The 22,122-nt window shown below is 39.5% G+C and overlaps 1 protein-coding gene across 16 annotated transcripts in view; it reads right to left on the bottom strand.

The window, feature by feature from the left end:
• Fggy (FGGY carbohydrate kinase domain containing) overlaps positions 1–22,122 on the bottom strand; it is a 409,490-nt gene that overhangs the window by 334,436 nt on the left and 52,932 nt on the right. For 14 of the 16 annotated variants that reach the window (XR_011708838.1, XR_011708841.1, XR_011708845.1 and 11 more), the window contains one exon: positions 14,145–14,233. The exons of 1 other annotated variant lie outside the window; for it this stretch is intronic. Coding sequence is in view for 2 of the 15 variants with exons in the window: in XM_027945053.2 (XP_027800854.2) it covers positions 14,145–14,233 (89 nt within the window). In the remaining 13 variants the exon portion in view is untranslated. Of the gene's footprint in view, positions 1–2,000; positions 2,081–14,144; positions 14,234–22,122 lie in introns of those variants that run through there. One more of the 16 variants, XR_011708849.1, reaches the window with a different exon arrangement.

Genomic DNA, 22,122 nt, shown 5'->3' with positions numbered 1-22,122 from the left:
TAAAAATATCACTGAAGCTACAGCTCAGTTTCCACATTTATGTGGAAATAAATCTGGAGTATACAAAGGTGAAATCCCGAAAGTATTATTCTTTTAAAGAAAAGACTCAAAATTTCAGAGGGGGGAAAAAATAAAACCTGAGTCTTAGACAGTTGGTCTCAAACTTTAGCATGCATCAATATCTCCTGGAGGATCTGTTAAAACACAAATTATTCTGTCCTTTCTTCCAAGAGTTTCCATTTCAGTAGGTTTGGGGAGAGGCCAGAGAATCTGCATTTCCAATGTTTTTAACTGATGCTTATGGGGCTGTCCTGGACTATGCCTGGAGAATGTCTGGTTCAGTGTGATTATTTACCTAGCAAATTCTTTACTTTAGCAAAAAAGTTCTCAGTTGGGCCTGTTGCCACATGCCTATAATCCCAAAAACTTGGGAAACTGATGCAGGAGGATCACAAGTTCAAGACCAACCTCAGCAATTTAGCAAGGCCCTAAGGACTCAGTGAGACACTGTTTCAAAATAAAACAACAACAACAAAAAAGGTCTGGGGATGTGGCTCAGTGGTTAAATGACCCTGGGTTCAATGCCCCATATCTTTCCCCAGAAAAAAAAGAAAATAAAAATAGTTTTCTGGCTATATCTTTAATAATCAGTTAACAAACAGGTACTAACCTAATTGGTACTAATCGAGTTGGTATATCATTGTAGTAAATAGCCTGAATTCTGAGATTCAAATCCCATCTCTGCACTTATTAACTGTGACAATGGGCAAGTTCTCTGGCCTCTTTGAGCCTCAGTTTTCTGATCTGTGGAATATAGATAATAATCATAATACATGTAACATAAGGATATTGGGAGGACTAAAGGGTTAATATATCTAAAATGGTCAAAATCTTGCTAGCACACATTAAGTACTATGCAAGCTTAATCTACTAACGCTGTACAGCCATCCATCACATAATGATTGACATATTCTGAGAAATGCATCATTAGGCAACTTCATCATTGTGCAGACATCATAATGTCTACCTATGCAAACCTGGATGGATGGCTTATTATACCCCAAGTTATATGCTACAGCCCACTGCCCCTAGACTATAAGGCTTTGCATGGCTGGATGAATGAAGTTCAGTTGACAGGGCACTACGCCCATGGTTGACACTCACTTTTGGAACAAAGAATACTGGCCCTTCCAAGGCACAACAAAGGCGAACTTTCCCCCAATGGATCCCTTTTCCTTTCTTGGTACAGTATGCAGACCCTTGGTCCTCTACTGAACTACATTTAAAATGACTTTTGTGTAGAAAAGACACAGTGGCCATTTTCATACATGTGTGTGCAAGCAGCAATGAAGTGATTGTAATGTGAACAATGTGTACTTCTGATAGAATAGACGACATTGTATCATGGGCCTGGGGTGGGGAGCGGGGGCGAAATAAAGAAACCAAACCTTACATTTTATTATATGAAATTCTGATAAAAAGCACTTCGAAGCCTCTTTCCCATCATCAAAAAACCACACTGGGCAAGATCAGAGCTTAACAGCCAACCAAAAAAAAAAAAAAAAAAAAAAACACACATTCAATCCCTGAGATCATTTTCCTGAAATAGAAAACTACATATGTTTCTCAAATTTCACATCAAGCCACTGCAGAGGCCAGACTGCAGGGCTGAATCAGGCCAAAGGAAGAGAAAAGGCAGAGGGGAGGGGGAGGGCTTAAGAGGGGGAGTAAACAGAAGAAAATGAGCCCATTCTTCCACATCACCACGTTTCTCTGGCACAATCTAAACTTACAAACACCCCCAGTTTCATAGAACTTGTAGCTAGGGTTGCTTATCGGGCAGCCTTTACTTTGTCAAATTAAGACGCATTGCCTTGGATTAGCAAGGCTCCTTAAATTCAAAATGACTTCATGGTTGGCTCAGAGTTCAGTGTCTCTAGGGCCAGCAGCCAGGAACACATCCAGTGCGGAGCCTCCCTCCCGTCTCTATACTGACCTACCTGACTTTTCCAGGGAGACAGCAGAGCGAAATCCCAAGAAGAAAAGCTGTCCGGGTTAATTAAAAGTCCAAACACCTCTTTAGAAACTATCTCCTGCTCAATATTTATACAGAGTATAAGACTCCTCACAAGCCAGCGTGGGGAGGGGAGGAGGAGGTGAAGGGCGGAAACAGGTTTGAATGGCATTTGGAACCCATTAATTTTTAAAAGACAGGCTTCCCCCCCCCATATGGACCCAGAAAGGTTTGAAATGTAAGGAAACCGGAAAGATGAATGAGCTGAGGATTGTTTAGAAAGCCTAGGGAGCGTGTTCAGCTTTTGAAAGGAATAATATCTGAGCAATAATAAGAGCTGACACTTTTTATTGGTGAATGCAGTTTTTGGCACATTTTCATGACACAGGTTGACAATTTTTTTTCATTTAACAAAAGAAAAAACAATCTTCTAAATGACTTGGGAACAAAGGGCTCCTTGACTGTAATTTCTTAATAACATTTAAGAATTATCTTCAAAAGCCCCTGACAATAATTTAGAGAAAAGAAATAAAAATGCAGAAAATAATAAAAAGGATATTTTTTAAAAAGAAACTAAATATAAGGAGAAAAAAAGAAAAAAGAAGGATGTGTAGAGCATCTTAACATTAACTTACATCTTAAAGGTTTGAGTTCTAAGGTTTGACCTTAATAAAAATTTTTTTTTCTGAAGAAAAGTTTCAAGAGGGAATCCATAAAGATATTTTGGTCAATACCATTAGATCTCACAGACTCAGAACTTTGGACCTGGAAGGGCTACGCGGATCTCCAAATCCAACTACTGCACTTTGCAGATCAGGAAACTGAGGGTCACACTCCAAGATTACCAGGGACAAGTCTTCAGAGCTCCCAGCCACACCACTTCTAATCTTGTGTCATGGGTCCCAGGCACCACCAAGCTGTCAGAGTCCTGAAGAGCATCATGGGTCCAACAACTGAAAACTGATACCTTTAATCAAGTTGACTGAATCTTGATACCCAGAATCATACATGAACAGCATGTTCTGAAGGTCCGATTAGCAAGGCCATGAGAGAGTCCACTGATGGAGTCACTCTGGGTAGAAAACAAATTCAAGAGCCCACAAACACTGGGAACAACCCCTACATCCTGAAGGGGGGCCTTCTGGAGCAAGAAAAGGTCCCCTAAGCAAGGCAAGATAAGGGATAGCCCCGATATTCCAGCTCTTACTCCACCCACTGGCACACTTCTGGGTTTCAGTTCTTTTACTTGGAAAATGAGATCTGTGTACCACTTTCATAGTTTCAAAATATTTTAAAAACAAAATACACCATCATATCTATTTGTAAATGAGGAATCAATTTCCGAGATCAGTCCACTTTACCATATTGAAAGAGCAAATGGGATTAAATTCCAAAAGTGATTTGAGGTCTCAAAGAAAATTGTTAAGTAAAGGAAAAGCTATATTGCTGCTCAGTTGGAAAATTACAGTCATGCTGGCTATCATCTTTCAGAAGTACAAAATTCATGTCTAGATGTATGCAGCAGAGGGCTGGGAAAGAACTTTATGGAAATTGAATACCCTCAGACTGGCGGTTCTCAAGGAAGGGTACGGCCATCGTAATTATAGAGGGCACACATTTTTACCCATACCCCAAAGGACACAGATGAGGTTTCTTAACCTTTTGTATTCAGATTTGCTTTACTGATGAAAAGTTAAAGACAGCAGACTTGACCTTCCTTAGATTTTGCTTCAGTGTGCCCACAGAGGCAGGCAGTGCTCCAGTAGGCAGCACTAGTGCGGGGAACAGGGGACCCTGAGAACCTGAGTCTTAACAGGAGAAAAAGCCATAACATTAACATTCTTTGGACATTTGGTCTCTGAACTGACTGGCCTGAGGCCTTCCTGGTATCTACTCATGTCTTCACACCCATGATAGGTCCAAGAACTGCTGACTCTCACTCCATGCCTCATAGACCCCTAATGGCATGACAAGAAGCCAAGAAGAAGAATGGAGAGAAGAAAACAAGGCCTGTCCTTTCCACCCACTTGTAAGTTTTTTTAACTGAATTTGAATTCACCCTAATACTCAAATAATAAAAACCAAAGAGAAAAGCTGAGCATGGTGGCATAAGCCTGTAATCCAGCAACTCAGGAAGTTGAGGCAGGAGGATCACAAGTTCAAGAGCAGCCTTAGCAACTCAGTTAAGGTTCTAAGCAATTTAGAAAGACACTGTCTCAAAATAAAAAGAATTGGGGATGTGATTCAATAGTTAAGTGTCCCTGGGTTCAATTCCTGAAATGGAAAAAAGAAAAAAGAAAAAAATACAAAGGGAAAACACAGATGGAAATGATACTTCTTACATGCTACTATGTGGCAGATACTAGCCAGAGGTCCCATCCATGTGGTTCTTGATTGTCTCACTCCATGTTGTTTTTGTCTTCCACTTCCTAAGAAGAAATGGATTGAGAGGAAGTAAAGGGGTTTCCTAAGCTCACTCATATGAAAAATGTAAGACAAAACTGTGAGCTGAGGATTTTTTGGCACTCCAGCCTTCATATGGATTTGAAGAGTTCAATAAATGTATATGTCTCCAGTGCTGGATTAGCAAGGGGATATCCCGCAGGTGCTCTCTGAATCTATAGATCAGAATAAGTAAGCAGTGGATGAATGAATGATGGAAATCACAAGCTGCTCATCTCTCCCCACCTACTACTCTCCTCTTCCTCACTGTCACAGAAAGAATATAAATTAGTAATTTCCCAAGAAATTATGATTCTGTGATTTTGTTTTTTATCTAATACCAATTCTCTCTTTTTCTCTTTAGTGGTAAGAGAACTCCAATTTTATGTGGGTAGTAAGGCAACCAACTAAAAGCCTACATTGACCAGCCTGCCATCCAGCTGGGTTTGACCATAAACCTCAGTGTTGGTCGATGATATGGAACTACAAGTATTTTCTGGATCTCCTAGAAAGGTCGCTTACCCAAGGCTGGCTCAGATGCACAGCATGTCCTGTTGAAGTGCCCCCACCCTTGCCACCTTCCTGCCTCCTGCTGGATGGATTGTGGACTTTGTGATGCAGACACCAGAAGCATCCCTGACCATGAGGTGATCTTAAGAATGAAGTCAGGGCTGAAGACCTAGATGTAAAAATGTCAAAAGAGCTAGTCCCTTGATGACTTCACAGGCTTACCTTAATGGCTGATGACTCCATGTATCTAGATTTATTTACAGAAAAGAATTGACCCTTATATGTTTATGTGTTGTTTTAAATTCTACATTATTTCTATTATTCATCAGTGAAGAGATAAAGGTCATATGTGTCTGTAAAGAGTGAAAACACTCTTCATTGCCAAAATTTAGAGTAAAGGAAATCTCATATTTACAGGTCATTTTTCAGCAATGTCAAATATTCTAAAGAATAAACTGATTAGAGAGGACTGGGTCATTCTTCCTAGAACGTATGAGGGCTGTTTTATGTAACACTGTTTTGAGAAACCATCCTCCAGTGTAAACATAAAACAATGCAAACCAAAGGGCTTTAGTGTCAAGCATATCAAGAATGTCTGTGCTTTTTTCCTTAGAAAAAGGAAATTTTATGAGATAACCTGGGGAATCCTTATCAAGATGCTTCAACCAAGATCCAGCCTCCAACCTGTCACCTCCAGGATAATCTAAATTCCATCAATTTTTCTTACATTCAGAGACTTTTAACATTGTAAAAGCTGTCTCCTAAACCTTACAGAGACCTACAACAATGACCACAATTTGAAAAAAAATGGGGAAAACAGAGTTGGCAAATATGTGGGGAAATTGGAGCTCTCACATACTATGGATAGGAATGGAGAATGATGTAGCCACTGTGGACAAGTCTGGTGGTTTCTGGGAAAACTAAACATAGAATTACCACATGAACCAGCAATTCCACTCCTAGATGATACCCAAAAGAACCAAAAGCAGAGACTTGAGCAGATACTCACACACTAATTGCTGTAGTTTAGACCTGGGTTTTCCCCAAAAAGTTCACATGCTGGAAGCTTGGTTCCCAATGTAACAGTATTGAGAAGAGTTGGGGACATGGGGGAGGGAGTAGGTCATAGGGGCACCACCTAAGAATGGATTAATATCTATCTCAAGAGACTGGGGTAGTTCTCTTGAGGCTGGATTAAGTTTCAGTGGAATGAATTAGTTACCAAGAGAGTGGGTTCTTAAAGAGAGTTAATCCCCACTCCCTCTTGCACTTGTGTTCTGCACAAGAAAATATTTCATAATGAAGCCCTCACCAGAAGCCAAGCACATGATCTTCAACCTTCAGAACTGAGAGGTAAGTAAATATCTTTTCTTTACAAATTACCCCATCACAGGTTTTTGTTATAGCAACAGAAACCAACTAATAAACCAATGTTAACTGTATCATTATTCTCAATAGCCAAAAAGTGGAAACCATGCAAACATTTATCAACAGAATAAGCAGGTAAGTATAATGGAACATTATTATTCGGCCATAAAAAAGAAAGGAAATTCTGACATATGCTTCAATGTGGGTAAACCCTGAAAACATGGTGCTAAGTGAAATAAGCCAGATACAAAATGACTAGTAGTATGTAATTCTACTTAAATAAGGTACCTAGAAAAGAAAAACATTATAACAGAAATAGATTAGAGGTTTTCAGGAAATGGGGAGTTATTGCTTAAGAATATGATGTTGGAAAATATAGTGTTAGAATAAGACAGTGGCAATAGTTACACCACACTGTGAATGTAAGCAATATTACTGAACTATATACTTAAAATGGCTAAATTGGCAAATTTTACACTACACAAAGTATAATTACTAAAAATAAATAATATGTCAAAAACACTGAATTATATTCTTTAAGTGAGTGAACTTTGAGTTGTACAGAATATGAATTATTTCACAATAAATCTGTTTTTTAATCAAATCTCATCTCAATATGCAAATGAAAAGGTGTCCAGGAGGAAAGCACTGAGGAAGGGGTGTGAAGGGTAGCAGCCTCCAGAGGCAGACGGTAACATGAGGCTTCTCCCTTCTCAAGCTGATGCTTTTACCTACCCTCAGTGAGGACAAGACCCCTGCCCAAACTGATCTCTCTACTCAGTACCACCAGAGCACACACAGCTGACTTAGCACCCCATCCTCTTTCTTTTCTCCAAAAGAGTAAGGGAGATCCATCTGATCACTGAGGGACAGGAATATATTAAGCTGCAATTTAAGAGTCACAGTGTTAGAGGCAGATGATGATTCATACATACCTACAGCAACTGCCACCTCACACCTTTGCTTTCTATGCCCAGGTGCATCAAGCTTGGCTTCCTGTTGCCAGAGAGTAAACACACCTAAACAAGTCTACACTCAGAATTCTGAGTAAGTTATATATGTAAGATCTGGTTGACATATCTGGTTTTCTATCTGCCCTACACCCACATATGTACACTTTTTTTTCTAACATGCAGATGACCTTTAGCTCAATTTCTGAGCTGTATAGTTCACCCAATACATCAGAATTCTGTAGGTCAATATTAAGAGTATGAGATAGATTCCCACTCTTCATTTAGCCAATATGCTTTGTATGCCATATCTACCATTCAGAACCCCAGGGGCAAGGAAAAGCAAGTGCTCTCTGTACCCCTAACATGAGAGACCCCTGAGGACTTCACAGAGTGGAGAATTAATTTAATTGTCCTAAGTGTGATTATGACACTGGTTATCTAAGGGAATGTTGGCACTCCTGGGTGATTAGGTTGCAAAATTTAGGATGGAAATACTATGATGTCTGAATTATGGTAACAAATGGTTCAGCAAAATAAAATTATCTGTATTTCAGAGATAATAGATACCTAGATTGATAGAGCATGCATAAAGGAACACAGAAGGAAATAAGTGTTAAATAATTGAACATCAGTGAAGAGTAATAGGTGTTCAGTTCACCATTCTCCCAACTTTTCTGTAGGTTTAAATTTTTTCAAAAATTACACCTTGGGAAAATACTAAAACAAAAATAGGCAATGAATTTTCACTAATATTTAAGAAAACATTTAAATCCAAATATAATATTAGTAATCAACCTTTATGACACTAATTGATAAAATTAGTAATTGACAAACTAATAAAATAAGCAGTTTTATAATAAAAATTAATTGCATGTGATATGCAAAAATATAAATTAAAATGAGATCCCTATATTGGTTAGCTTTAATGTGACAAAATACCTGAGATAATCAACCTTTAAGGAGAATATCTGGCTCACTGTTCACGTGGCAAGGAAGTACATAATGGCATAATTTCATGGTGGAGGAATACTGCTCACCTCATGGCAACTGGAAAGCGAAGGGAAAGACAAGAAGAAGACGGGGTCCCAATATCCCCTCCCAGGGCACACCCCCATGGCCTAACTTCTTCCCTCTAGACCCCACCTTCCAAAGGTTTTATTCCCTTCCAGTAGTGTCACCGGATGGTAACTAAGCCATTAGCACAGGGGCCTTTTGGAGACATTCCAGTATCTTAAGCCTAAAATTCTGACAAAATTGATGTAGACACATTGTACTGACAAGATAGAACATTATACCGGTATCATTTCAGATAATATTTATTGATAGCAAAAATATAATAATAATATAGTAAGTAAAAATGCATTGTACCAAGCAAATTTCCAATTAAAATTGAAAACAAAAAAAATTAATAAAAAAACAGTGAAATTAAGAGTCTAAATTATGTTACTATTTTTGAAACTGCATTTAGAAAATGACTACAGATCAATATGCCAACCATACACATATCCTGACAGATGAGCAAATAATTGTGAGAAAAATAACAATACAAAGATATACCTTAAAAACTCTAAACAGAGAAGCACACAAATAAATGTTATTTTAAGAGGGATTATTTTCATAATGGTTTCTAAAAACCATTATTTCATTTCTTTAAAGTTGAAGACAGAATATTTACTAAGAACCTACATAGAATTGTATCCTGTAGTGCAGGAGAAAGGAAAAGGAAAACAATATAAGTACATTAATATAATATAAAAATTAAAAGGAAAATAAAATATATTTTAGAAAATAAAGCCCCAGTTTCCCATATGCCATAGAAACGTCTCAGAAATTCTAACATGTAAACTTTAAACCAAACTTACAGAATGTCTCTTGGGCCTAAGAAGCCTGGTCATCAATTTCCTTCATCCCAAAGCCATAAAAGTAAGTGAACTGAAAAAATAACAAGTCTCCTATACAAAAATAATTCAAAATAATATATGTAGCTCTTCCACCTTCAAAGAGATGAAGCACACATAACTCCCCACTCCCTTTAGGTTTGGAGAGTTATACACAGTGACTTCTTTCCAGAGAGTACAGTATACAAGGAGTGGGCATCAGGGGTTGGAATGAACACTTTAAGCTGTAGAAATGTGACAAAGAGGATCTCAGCCAGAGAATCAGGTTAATGTGATTCCAAGAGTGATGTGAAAGAACCATGTGAACTTGCTCCCCAAAACACACTATCCAGGTCTCACTGTGAGAGAAATATCAGCAACTTCCAGCAGAGGGATGGCCCACCATATACCTGACCAACACTATTCAAAACTGTTAAAATCATCAAAAACAAGGAAAGCCTGGGCAACCACCGAGGCCAAGAGGTGCCTGAGGAGACACGGCTAAATGTAATGTGCTACCCTGGGTGGGACCTAGAACAGATGAAGCCCATTAGGCAAGAATTAAGGAAATGTAAATAAAGTATGGAGTTTAGTTAATGATAACACACCAATATTCATTCATTACTTGTGACCAACGCACCACACATGTAACGAATGATGTTAATAACAAAGGGAACTCTGTGTAAGGCATGGGCAAGCTTTCAGGACCATCATTCCTGACAATTTACAACTAGAAAATTTCCTGAAAATGTAAACTATTTTAAAATCAATAGTTTATCTGAAATTATAATTGGAACATACTTATTATTATTATTATTAGAACATACTTTTAAATAAGTTACAAAATATTTTTACCCCTTGAAAATGAAGAAAAACTTTTTCTCAGACCCCTGTGTTCAAAACAAACTTAGGCTCCCAAAGAGCAGTTGGGTTTTGATGGACTCAGTTCTTCACCAGGTCATGTCCGACTTTGTTCTGGTCAAAAGAAGCCTGAAAACAACCTATTAGTAAGTTTAAAGAACCTCATAGATTCTGTGAAATTCTTAGAATAAACTCAGTCATTCTATGAATATTTTCACTGACTTCTGATTCTTTTACATTTTAATCACTGTTTTGTTTTGTTTTGTTGTTGTTCTGTGTGTGTGTGTGTGTGTGTGTGTGAAAGAGAAAGAGCAAGTACACGCACATACACACTTGGGCTGCAGACTGAACTCAGGGCCTCCTGTATTCTAAGCATACCTCTATCACTGAACCAAACCTGGCCCTGTTTTTAGCTTATTTATTACCAGTCACTGCAAATCTCTTTAGAGGGAGTATTTATATGTATGAACATATTTTAGTCTAGTTATACAAAATTTTATCTTTCGAATCTCTGACTAACCATCTCTCATGTTCTGGACAGTCACCCACTCAATGGCTAGAACATGGCAAATTACTACAGTGTTCAGCTTTAGTTCTTGAATTGCAAGATGGAAATAACACCACCTGCTTTCACGGATGGTTGCTGAAGACTAACAGAGCTAACATTCGTCAGTACGCCTAGCACAGATAAAAGAAAGGCACTGGATAAATGACAGTGACCATTATTACTATTAACAAAAATAGCAGTAATTATTTTCATTAATATGATGAAAAGAATGGAACAGAATTACAAATCAGTCCTCAGCCTGGTGCTGATTTCCTCAGTGACCCAGATAAACACAAGTAAATGCTGTATTTCAGGGGATGAGAACAACTAGAGAGGAGAGGGAAAATGTTTTCAAGGAAAAGAGAGAAGGAGGAGAGGAGGAAGAGAAAAATTTCTTACATATGGTCACTACCAAAAACAAGTTTGAAAGCTTTAAGACAAGATGAAATCCAATCACTCCTGAGTCCAGACTCTACTAGAATAATAAAAAGAAAAAGAAAAACACCTTCTAGCCTTTTTGGCACTCATTTCACCAAATCCACCCAAAACAATCACATGTAAGAGCCAAATAAACACCAAATCTGAACCTCTACTTCTCCTTGCCCAGAGGATGCCAAGTTCCTGCTCTACTGCCCAAAGTTATTTTGGCATTGAGACATTCTATTTCTGACCCTGGTCATCCTTATTTTAGGGGACAGAACAGACAGTGGGGAATTTTTTTAATTTAAAAATTAAACCTTTATTGTTTAAATACTTTGTGTTACATATTTCATCTCTATTATATCTACCTCTTAGTAATCCTGAGAGTGCTTACAGAAAAGGAAACGATGCTGAGGGAGGAAGACTATTTGCTCTAGGTTCTTGCAGATACTACATGGAGAGACTGAATCCAGGTTAGTCGGACCACAAGGATTTTTCTTTCCTTTATGCCAGCAACTTAATGTAAATACTCCCTGCCGAATGTGATAGAGAAAGGGAAGTAAAAAAGGAGCTAATTCCTTAAACACTTTTCTCAATACCATGTTTGAAGTTTTTCTATTATTTCAATCCATACAATAACCTCATGAACTCACTATTATTATCTACATTTGCAATCAAGCTCAGAGAAGTTCCTCCTTTCACCTGGATCATGCAGGATGAAATGAAGAAGGCAAAATGAATTGAGACATTGGAGTAAACAAAGAAAAGACAGAAGACAAACTTAAGATGTAAGAGGGCCAGGGAAGAAGGCAGCCACCTATGCAGAAGGAATTGAGTGCTGGGTGCCCAAAGTCTGCAGGCTCTGCTCTGCAGAGAACGACTGAAAGGGAGGTCTGAACTTGCCCACAAGTATGGGGCAGGGTGGGGGGAGTGGGGATTGTTAATTTGTACTAATGAAAACAGAATGAGTCATGAGCAATGTAGCCAATAGAAAAAAAAATGGCATGGATGACTGAATGGCCAATAAATCATTTCTGAGCATTAAACTTTTTTGCTTCCTTAAGATCTGAGAGTGTCACAGACAGAGATGGAAGATCACAAGTATGTTCTGATGTCAACAAGAAGCCCTTCAATTTTAAATTCACTATATTAGGCCTTTAAAACACTGCAAGTCTCTCACAAGTATAGACCATCTCAGAATCATAAGACTTTCAAGTATATTCTATTTATTGTTGTCCAAATATACCTGACCATATAGCCACCTGGGCACTTGTTAAACATACAAGTTCCCAGGTGTGTCCCATAGAGATTTCAGGAAGCAGAAAACTGCAACTCCTAGGAATCTGTGTTGAAAAAATTATTCAAGTGATTCTTAGAATCAAGCTAGTTTGGAAAATTGCTTGAACAGGATAGTCCCAACCAGCCTTTAGGTAGGTACCATGATCTCCATTTTGCAGATAAGTAGTGTGAGACTCAACAAAGACACATGCCCAAGAGCACACAGCTATTAAGGATACAAGTCACCATATGACCTCCATACTTATTATTTGATTTAAATCTATGTGAGCTGGGACTAGCTTCAAAAAGCCCCCTCCTTGAGGTCTGAATATGGCATCAGACACGAGGAAACAGTTGTTTACAGTATCCGGAGCCATCAGAAAGAACCAAGGGGAAATAAAAGTGCTGGATTAAACAAGACCCAAAGAAAAGGAAAACCAGGTCTTTCTCCATCTCTGGTTTTATTTTTGAGTCCTATAAACCTTGAAGCCAATGACCTACAAACACACAACTACTAGCATATTTTAACTAACAGGTCTATTTTGCTAAAATCAGAACATTTCCTTCACTGATGCACAAAAGTAGAAAAAAAGCCTCCAAAAATTATTTTAATAACTTAGACAATGTCACACAAGAGGAATGCCCAAGATGAGGTCTTCACCCATGCCTCCTCCCCAGTGGTGAAAACTATAATGGTGACTAATTACACCCTCCAGGGCAAAGTTCAGACCACTACAGGGGTGAGTACCTGAGGTTGGCTGAGGCTGTCTTCATGTGCATATGGATGCTCTCCTCTCTAAGACCTTTGGCAGATGATTGCTCTGCTGAAGGGAGGTGCTGGTGGGCGCCACATGAAGAATGATGTGCTCATCAAAGGCCTTCACCACTATCTCCTTCTGGAAGTAGGGCTGCTGATCTATCACACTCTTATCAACTCACCACAAGAAAAAGCCAAACCCTGTACCATGGGATAGACAGGAGGAGCACAGGGGGAATGGTACTGCTGTTCCCGGCTTCTCCTGAGTTTATATAATAAAAAATGGGGAGGACATGCTGCTCTGAAGGCACAGAATTTAAGATACAACACCTGCTCTCTACTTTATACAGGTTTATCTCTTCCTCTGGGAATGGATCCTCTGACTCACAGATTTGTTCAATCCAGATTCAAAATCCTTCTCAATTTGAGAAAACCTCTCACCCTTATGCAGCCCCCTAACTGAGGTTAAGATGGTTAACAAACTGGCCATATATGAAGAGATTTCCTGTCCATCTTCTGCACATATCCAGGCACATTCCCACTCTTAATTATATCAGCCACAATTTCATATGCAATAAGTATTCTGTAAAAGTCTCCTGCATGTAGCACATACTTTATTTTTAACATTCATAACTTACTGAAAAATAGTGGCTGATTCCAACACACATACCTCTACAGTGGTATAAATACAGTGGTATTTATACAGATTCCAGCACATTTATACAAAACCAAAATAAATTCATATCACATTCATCAACTTAAAATCAACTTCCTTGAAAAACAACTCCTGCCCTAATTTTTAGTTGCCATGTAAAAGGTGCCTTTGGGCCAAAAGGCACCATTTACTCCAGATTTTTCATGTTTCCTCCAAATGTGTCCATTTTAAGGAATGGTCTTCACCTTGGATACTCACATTTCTGGCCTCACAGGAATTGGAATAGTATCTGGGCATGTGTAGTGGAGGTGGAAGATAGACTCAAGATGTTTCAAGTATTCAAAATCGCATGCAGATGTACAAACAGAATGTCCAGTCAAAGAGAGTTAAGAAAGCAATATATATACACAGACACCCAAGAATGGAAGAGTGCAAATAGAATCCAAATTGTAATTAACATACCGTGCTGTGACACCTGTTGCCTTCCATGATAAGAAGTCTGGGAGATCAAAGAAATGTCCCGCCTTATCCCAGCAAGTCTCTCTCAAGTTCTGCCAAATTAAATATATATTAGAATCAATTATGGGTTCTTTTTTTCCCTAGCCCTCTCCTCTTTCGGTAATGTTTCAGAATTTTCAAAACAAAAATACAGCCAACAAGATGTCTGTTAAAACATCTGTTTGAGGGCTCGGGGTGCACAGTGTGACATAAAAACAGTACTTTATAGGAAAGAAAAATGGCAATTATTGATCCTTCCAAAAATGAGCATAATTTCCCTTTATCCCACTTTGACAACCTGGAGAGAGAAAAAACACTCTATGAGAATATGCAATTCATCTTCCTAGTGAAGGGTGAGAGAGCATGCTTCAAACATGTAATATTTTAACATGAGCAGCTGAAATCTGGGGAGAAAACTGCACCAAGACATTACATTACAGTGAATCTGAACATGCCAGGCAATGTAAAATTCTCCAGGAGTCAAGAGGTTCCAAAGGCAATGAAAAAGATGTCTTTGCCCTCATAGAACTTGCAGTCCAAGCCAAAGAGAACAGCCACATAATCAAGCCATTGTTGAATAATTTTTAAAGGTTTGTTTTTTCCACATTGCTACATAGTCCGATTTTTCCTTACCACTCGGTTTTTTCTTTCCTCTGACAACTCCACCTGGAAAATTCATCAATTACCTGTCACTTTGTTCCTTCCCAGGATCCATTTTCTCCTGTTCCTTTGCTTAACCCACCCCCCCAGGCTTCCTAAGTGAGGTTAGGTCTGGCTATCATAGCATTGCATATTTGTTTATTGTCTTTCTTTCCTCCAAGACTGTAACCTCTGTGATATCAAGGACTTGTCAGTCTTGTTCACCATATTTGATGATGGTCTCCTCTCCTTCCCCTATCCCCCAAGCTGAGTGGAAACCACACAGTTCTCATTCTAATTTCTGAGAACCTGACTGGATTATGGAAAGACATGGGAGCTGGCTGAACCAATCAGATTTCTTCTCCCAGAAATTTAGAATGCCTATTCAGTGGAGCCATTTAACTCCTGCCTGTGAATGGAATTGGGGAACTGGGGTCTGGATGTAAGATAAAACTTGGAAACTGTGAAGTGGCCACTATCTACCAAGCATGTAGAAACAAAGAAAACACACACACACACACACACACACACACACACACATATGCACATAAACACACACAGGGTAAAGGGAACTGAAGCACTGTCAAGAAAAGGGTTCCTACCACTCAGGCAACTTTCTATGTCCTGTTTGCAATTATTCTCTCTAGAAGAGGCTAATGAAAGGAATTTATCATAAACTCAAGGGCATTTGGGGGAATGTACAGGCAACAAACCTGAAGTTCGAAATGAGACACATTCTAATATCTGCTAGAGGGCAACACACAGTAGGTACTCAATTTACTGAATTGAAAGACATACTGTTCAGTTTCTCCTTCCAATCCCTCTCTTCTGAGCAGTGCTGCAACATTTATGAAGGGACCCACGTGCGTTACCTCCTCAGAGCAACACAAAAGTGCCCAGTGCTGTTTGTTCAATTTTACATACAACCACAACTTGACCTGCATGCTTCTAGCCAGAGCCAAACAAAAAAAATCTTCACAAATTCAGAGTACAAGTGCTTATGCTAGATCTTGTTTTGGGTCACTGGAACATAGCCAGCAGACAGCCACTGTGAACAATGAAACCCAAACAGAATGTCTCTAAGAGAATTTTAGGACTTTTGCCCAAAGGAGACATTCTGGAAATGGAGGAGTGAGGGATCCAGGAGCATCATTTCCTCCTGAGACCACACCTGCTTCACTGACAAAGCCAGAGACCTGAGTAAACCTTACAATAGGATGAGGAAACAGAAAGAACACATTGTTGGAAGTACAAGGTATCTTTAAGAATGCACATGATCTCTGAAGGAAAAATCCCTGCTTTCTCTACAAAAACAAAGTCTAGAGATTAGGCAGCAAAGAAAAGCAGGGAGAATTTGGGTGAGAGAGAGTGTCCAGAAGCCTGATCCCTTTCTTCCAGATACTAAATGACTGTCTGTGAGTGTCCCATGCAGTTCTTCATTGAGTTGCATGATTCACAAGGACTTTGCAACCCCAGTCCCAACTGCCAGATTGGCCAAGACCCCTGGAGATGAGATTTTTTATTATGGTTCTATGGGAAAATCTCTCTGTTCTTCCTCCTTTCCAATCAGTGCAATACCAGTCACAGGCCCCAACCTCACTGAGTCAATTCTGTCCCAGTAGCCATTGGGCCTGCATCATGCCTTGACTGGCCTCTTGTTTCCTCCACAGTTTGCAACAGGGATCCCACAGCCTCATCTCGTTTGATTCTCAGGGCCATTCAGAGGTGTGCAGGTGATACATAATACTCTCTTACCAAGGATGTAGAAACTTCGGGTCAGACCCCAAGGCCTTAGCCCTAATGTTAGGTACCTGTTCTAATATTGGTGGTCTTTCTTTCCCCAATGCCACAATGACCACCCTGAAGCTCCTAACCCTAGCAGAGCTGTGTCTGGGCCTTCTGGAAAAGTTACAATGAAAGCTACTGCCATTCTTTACAGCAGAAAACAAACAAACAAACAAAAGCCCTTCCAAATACAATTTTTTTTAAAACAATCTCAAAAGTTCCAGAAATTTCTATTTCAGTCTTAAACTAATCACTGAACTTGTATGTACCTAACAACACTTTGGGTTAGAGAGAACATACAGTTGACCCTCCACACTTGCCAACATTCGCTGCATCTCATTATGTGATAGCTTACTCCAATTCAAACTAGGAGACCTCTGTGCTGAAGTCGTTCTGTCAAGTCTTTCTGTCCTCCAGTTACCAAGCAACTAGTTTTTCAAGAAAAAAAAAAAAGGATCAGCAATGATATAGGACTCAGCATTACAACATTCCAACAACAATCCTTTGAGCTAAGCAATCTCCCAGCTTGAAAGCAACAAAATCATTTATTACTTCATAAAACCATAGTCCTTCTTGGGAAGAGGCTCACAGGGCTGTGTGTGGGGAGAGAGGGTATATCCCAGATTCAAGGCCAACCATCAGTTGCCCTGCCAGCCTCAGGGCAGAGAAGAAGAGCCTTTGCCTTTTGCCTCCCACTGCAACATCCCAGAAGCTGTAAGGCTTCTACTGCTTCTAGACACCGAGGACACTGGTGAGGGAAACAAGGAAGCCACTCTGATGGCAGAGAGTCTAGAAGCAACATAAGAAACTAGGGATGGCAAGGTAAAGAAAGATCATCCAAGTACTTTACAATTAAGTTGCAAAAAGATTTTCTCTGGCTCCCTGTGGTGTGCAGTGATTAAATGGAAGGAATAGAGATCCTGCACTCTCTACTCATAACTGATCCTATCTACACATTCCCAATGCTCATGATATTTTTCAGAACAACTACCCATGAAAATTTACTACCCTTACTCTGTTCAAGATCCCAAATTAGGGCTGACAGACCACTGAGGAAAGAAGTTTCAGGAAGAAACTTAATCCTCAACATCTTTTTTAAAAGAAAAATGATGCTGAAAAAATGAAGTGGATCATAAGCCCTTATGAGAACCTCCCCAGAATGAATGAAACAACTGTGTATTTCAAACTCCTGTCCACAGAGACCAAGACCAAACACTAGAAAGGGTACACAGGCAGGTCAACTGAGGTTGGTGCTACTGGAGGCATCTCTCTAACACTGAAGACTTACCATTCCATTTCTTTCTTTAAACTATTCTCATAGCCCCTTGGTTCAAGTTGCCATTATCATTATCATATGATGACTTCCTCTCTCATGGCCTCTCCATTTAGTCCTCACATCATTCTTTTACTTTCCTAATACATTACATTCTTTATTTCTGTGCCTCTGTTTAGGCTGGTGTCTCTACCTGGATTGACTCTCTGACCTTCTCCCCTTATCAAATTTCTGCCATGGACTCAAATCCTTAATCCTCAGAAGTCACCCTTGCTGGGAGACCACCCCCACCATCTCACTCCTGCATTCCACACTGTATCTGAATTACATATTCATGTACCTTGATCTACCTCAGTATAACAAACTTCTAGAAGACAAAAGACAAGAAAAACTCATGGGGAAAAAACACACAAAACTTCAGGAGGTACAAAAAAAATTAAAGCTAATCCTTTTCAAAAGCAAGTTACAATGGAATTGGAGAAAGATGTGCACAAAGGCAAAGTTAATTAAAAGTATGACGTATGACAATAATGTAATGAGCCTGATACCAAGGTTTAGTGAGTCAGCCTCAACTTCATCATAATATTTTGTGTGGTCATATATCTGCCTGTAATGACTAATCACAGGGTTCAGAGAAGAGAAAGGGCTTGATGGCTAGAAAAGGCTTCATGGTGGGGAGATTTGAGCTAAAGCCTAAAGGTCAAGTAGAATAAATATCAATGCTACTGTAGAGAAAGATACCCAGGAAACAAAAATCTGAACTGATGAGACAGATTATTCCCATTAGAGAAGAGTTTGCTTAACTGTGCCATCATATGATTTATTTGTAAAATGAAATAATTTCATTATATAATTCATTTTCAAAAGCTGGATTTAAATGCATTCCTTTCCCTACCTCCCCGAAGCCCTGCTCTTGTACTGACAGATAAACTCATCATCCACACTAGAGCTGATTCCCAACCATGAAAATGTTACCAATTGCATGACAACTGATCAGAGTCAGCAAAGCTGACTTTGTCCAGGACAGTGATACCACCTCAAGTACCAGGAAAATAAGTATGTGAAGTCAAAGAACATTAAAGTCCAGCATGTCTGAGTCTGAGAGCTGTCCTCATCATTTCCTAAAGCTGTGTGGCTTTAGGAAAATTAATACCCCAAAACCTCAGATTCCTCAAAGCCAATATTACTAGCACTTATCCCAAAGGATGTTGTGAACATTAAATGAAATAAGATGACAAGATTCACTCACCACTGCTACAGAGCTTCATATTTTTCAAAGCACTTTGACATGCATGATCTCATCTGAGCTGTATAATTCCTTAAAGCAAGGAAGGAAAGAAATTATATACCTCATTTTTCAGATTAGGATACTAACACCCAGAAAGGGACCATGATGGTCCCAAGGTCAAGGACAGAAAGCAGAATGTCAGAATAAACTTTCTATCTCTTAACGTCCAGCCCAAGGTTAGTTCAGGTCTCTGCCTCCCTAAAGCATGAAAAATACACAAGTGCCAAGCAGGCAGGAGAGATTCCATGTGACCTAGACAGGACAACTCTTTTCTGGTGGTCTTGTCTACAGGAGGGAGGGAGGGAGGGAGTACTAATATGCAAAGAAGGTTCTGGAATGATTAAGAGGGTCTTGGAATAGGAACAAAAGAAAGCAGACATGTGGACAAGTGGAGAAGGGAAGAGATCTTCATTACTACCTCCTTCTCCAGGATTCCCTCCTGCCCTTCTCATCACCACTCTCCTGGCTCCTTCATGAGCTACTTTTCTTAGTTCATCTTTCGATGTGGATGCTCCCCAGGATCTCAGCCTCAGTCATATGCTCTCTCACTGTTCACATGCTCCTGGTGAATCTCAAGGTTACTCCCATGATTCCAACAACTGCAAGTTGAATGCCATGCCAAATCTCAAACTCTGATTCAAACTCTCCTGAGACATGTTTCCTGGGTGTCCCCCTGCACCTCCAACTCAACATGTCCAAGGCAGAACCTGTTTTCTTCTCCTGAATGGCTTCCTTCTCCTTGATTTTCTGTTTGTTGGTCTAGTGAACAAGGAAGTAATCTTTCTCTTCTCTCTCATCCTTTACATCTAATCATCCTTCCAATTTAAATTCACAGTTAATTGTTCTCACCTCTTCAGGCCCTTTAAGAGTCAGATACTCATCATTTAGGACTCAAATATGATGTTATCCACTCCATGAAATTGTCCCTGCTCCCCTGAGCTGGATGCCCCTGTACTGTGACCCTACAATACTCTGAATATGCCTACCATTGCACTTCCCATCATCTGTTCACATCCCTGACCTTCTCATTAGACTAAAAGCTCCTCTAAGGCGGGAAGTGTGGTTTTTAAAATCCCTCTATTCCTAGGACTAAGCATTATATCTGATATATAGATGATGAGTAATGTTAACTGAATGAGTGAATAAATGAATGAATGAGCAGAGATATACAAACTAAATAAGAGTTTGTGGAAATGAAAATAAGGAATGAATGGATAAATGAATGAGCTTGTGAATAATAACTGTCCCAGTTTCTCCTTTTTCATTCAAGTTAATGGCTTTTCTCAGTCTGTTTCAGGAGCAAAGACATATTCTAGCCAAGCCCAACTGCCAGGAAGATAAATTTCTCCTCTCAGGGTGAGCAGGTCCTTTGGAGAAGTTTCATTTTAATTGGAAAATGGATTCATTCACTTCCTGGCATAGACTCCTGGGTCAGTGCAGCACCACTGAATGGCTGCCAAGTGCCAACCGAGAGGGGGACTGCAGCGGAAAAAGAGTTCCATCAAATTGGAGTGCTTTGGGACATTTGAGGACAACCCACTCTTAGTTCCAAACTAACTCGCATGGATGCCCCCTTTTTTTTTCTTCCCTCAAATGTCCTTCAAAGCAAACTTTATACATCTTTACATATCCCCAACCCAGAAAGGATGGGTGTTCTTTACTTTCCCAATTGGCATTTCCTTGGTACTTGCTTACTTAGGTATGAACATCCTAACCTGTTCATTTATGCAACTGTTGCAGTCATTTCCTATTGGGAATGAACAAGGTGACATCTGAGAAATTCCTTCATAACATGAGCAGTAACATAAGATGAGAACTTCATAACTTCTTTCTTGTGAAGGATCCATAATGACCCAATCTCATAGAAAATATCACTTCTAGGAACACATCTTGTATCTTTTGTCAAGAGTCCTTGTACGAGGTGCTCAGAGCTCTGTGAACAGCTAGACAGTTCTGTATTTAATCATCCCCCAGCATACTAGCACACACCTGACCACAAACCAGGGCTGACAGATATTTCATTTGAGAATTAGTTATTTGATATTAACTCTAAGGATACAGATGAATAAATTATCCTCTTTCCCTAAAAATGAGCCAAGAGCCTACTAGGGGAGATCGAGGCCCACTTACAATTTTGAGAAGAGCATGGACAATGGAGGAGACTCACAGTTACTGGAGATGTGCCAGAATAGACACATGAACATGTAAAACTCAGTGAACTGAATCCAACCAATAAGCCTGTGAGTTCAACTTTGCTGTGAATGAACAAAGTGAGACCCACAGACATTAGGTGACTAACATAATTGGTGGTAGGTAGAAGAACTGAGGTTTGAACTAAGGTGAGTCAGCCTCCAAAGATGGAAAAGTGTGATGGAACTAATATTCAAATAATAATAAAACAAACATTTAAGAAGTACTTAATATGTGCTGGATGCTGTTCTAAACAGTTGACATACACTTGCTCATTGGATCTCTCAACAAACCTATGGCACATGTACTGTTATGGTCATCAGTAACCATTAGAGGTTGGGGAAATTGAAATAAAGAGTAGTTAAGTGGCTTACCCAAGGCCACACAGCTATGCAATATCAGTGCTGAGTTATGCATCCCCGCTGGGTGGCTCTGGAGAAGAGGCTCCACTGTGCAGAGTAGCTGGACCTGAACCACTCCACTAGAACTGCCACTGGACCGGTCAGTTTGGAGAACTGGAGACTGTGCAGATTAAATAGGAAGCCTGGGGACACTCATAAAATCCCGTTCCCAATCTTCAAGTTATTTACTGGCTAAGTAGAGCAAAGAATCTGTACATATGAAACACAACAGAGAAAGATAAAAGTAGTACAGAGTAATTCAAATTCTTGTAAACTAAGATCTCTGCATGGTCATAAGGAGATACACTTCCTCATGCATCAGGGAGAGGAAAGAAGTTATTTAGGAGCAAGCATATGATCTGCATG

Source organism: Marmota flaviventris, chromosome 10, assembly GCF_047511675.1.
Source record: "Marmota flaviventris isolate mMarFla1 chromosome 10, mMarFla1.hap1, whole genome shotgun sequence".
NCBI lineage: Eukaryota > Metazoa > Chordata > Mammalia > Rodentia > Sciuridae > Marmota > Marmota flaviventris.
This window is presented reverse-complemented; position numbering and strand designations above follow the sequence as displayed.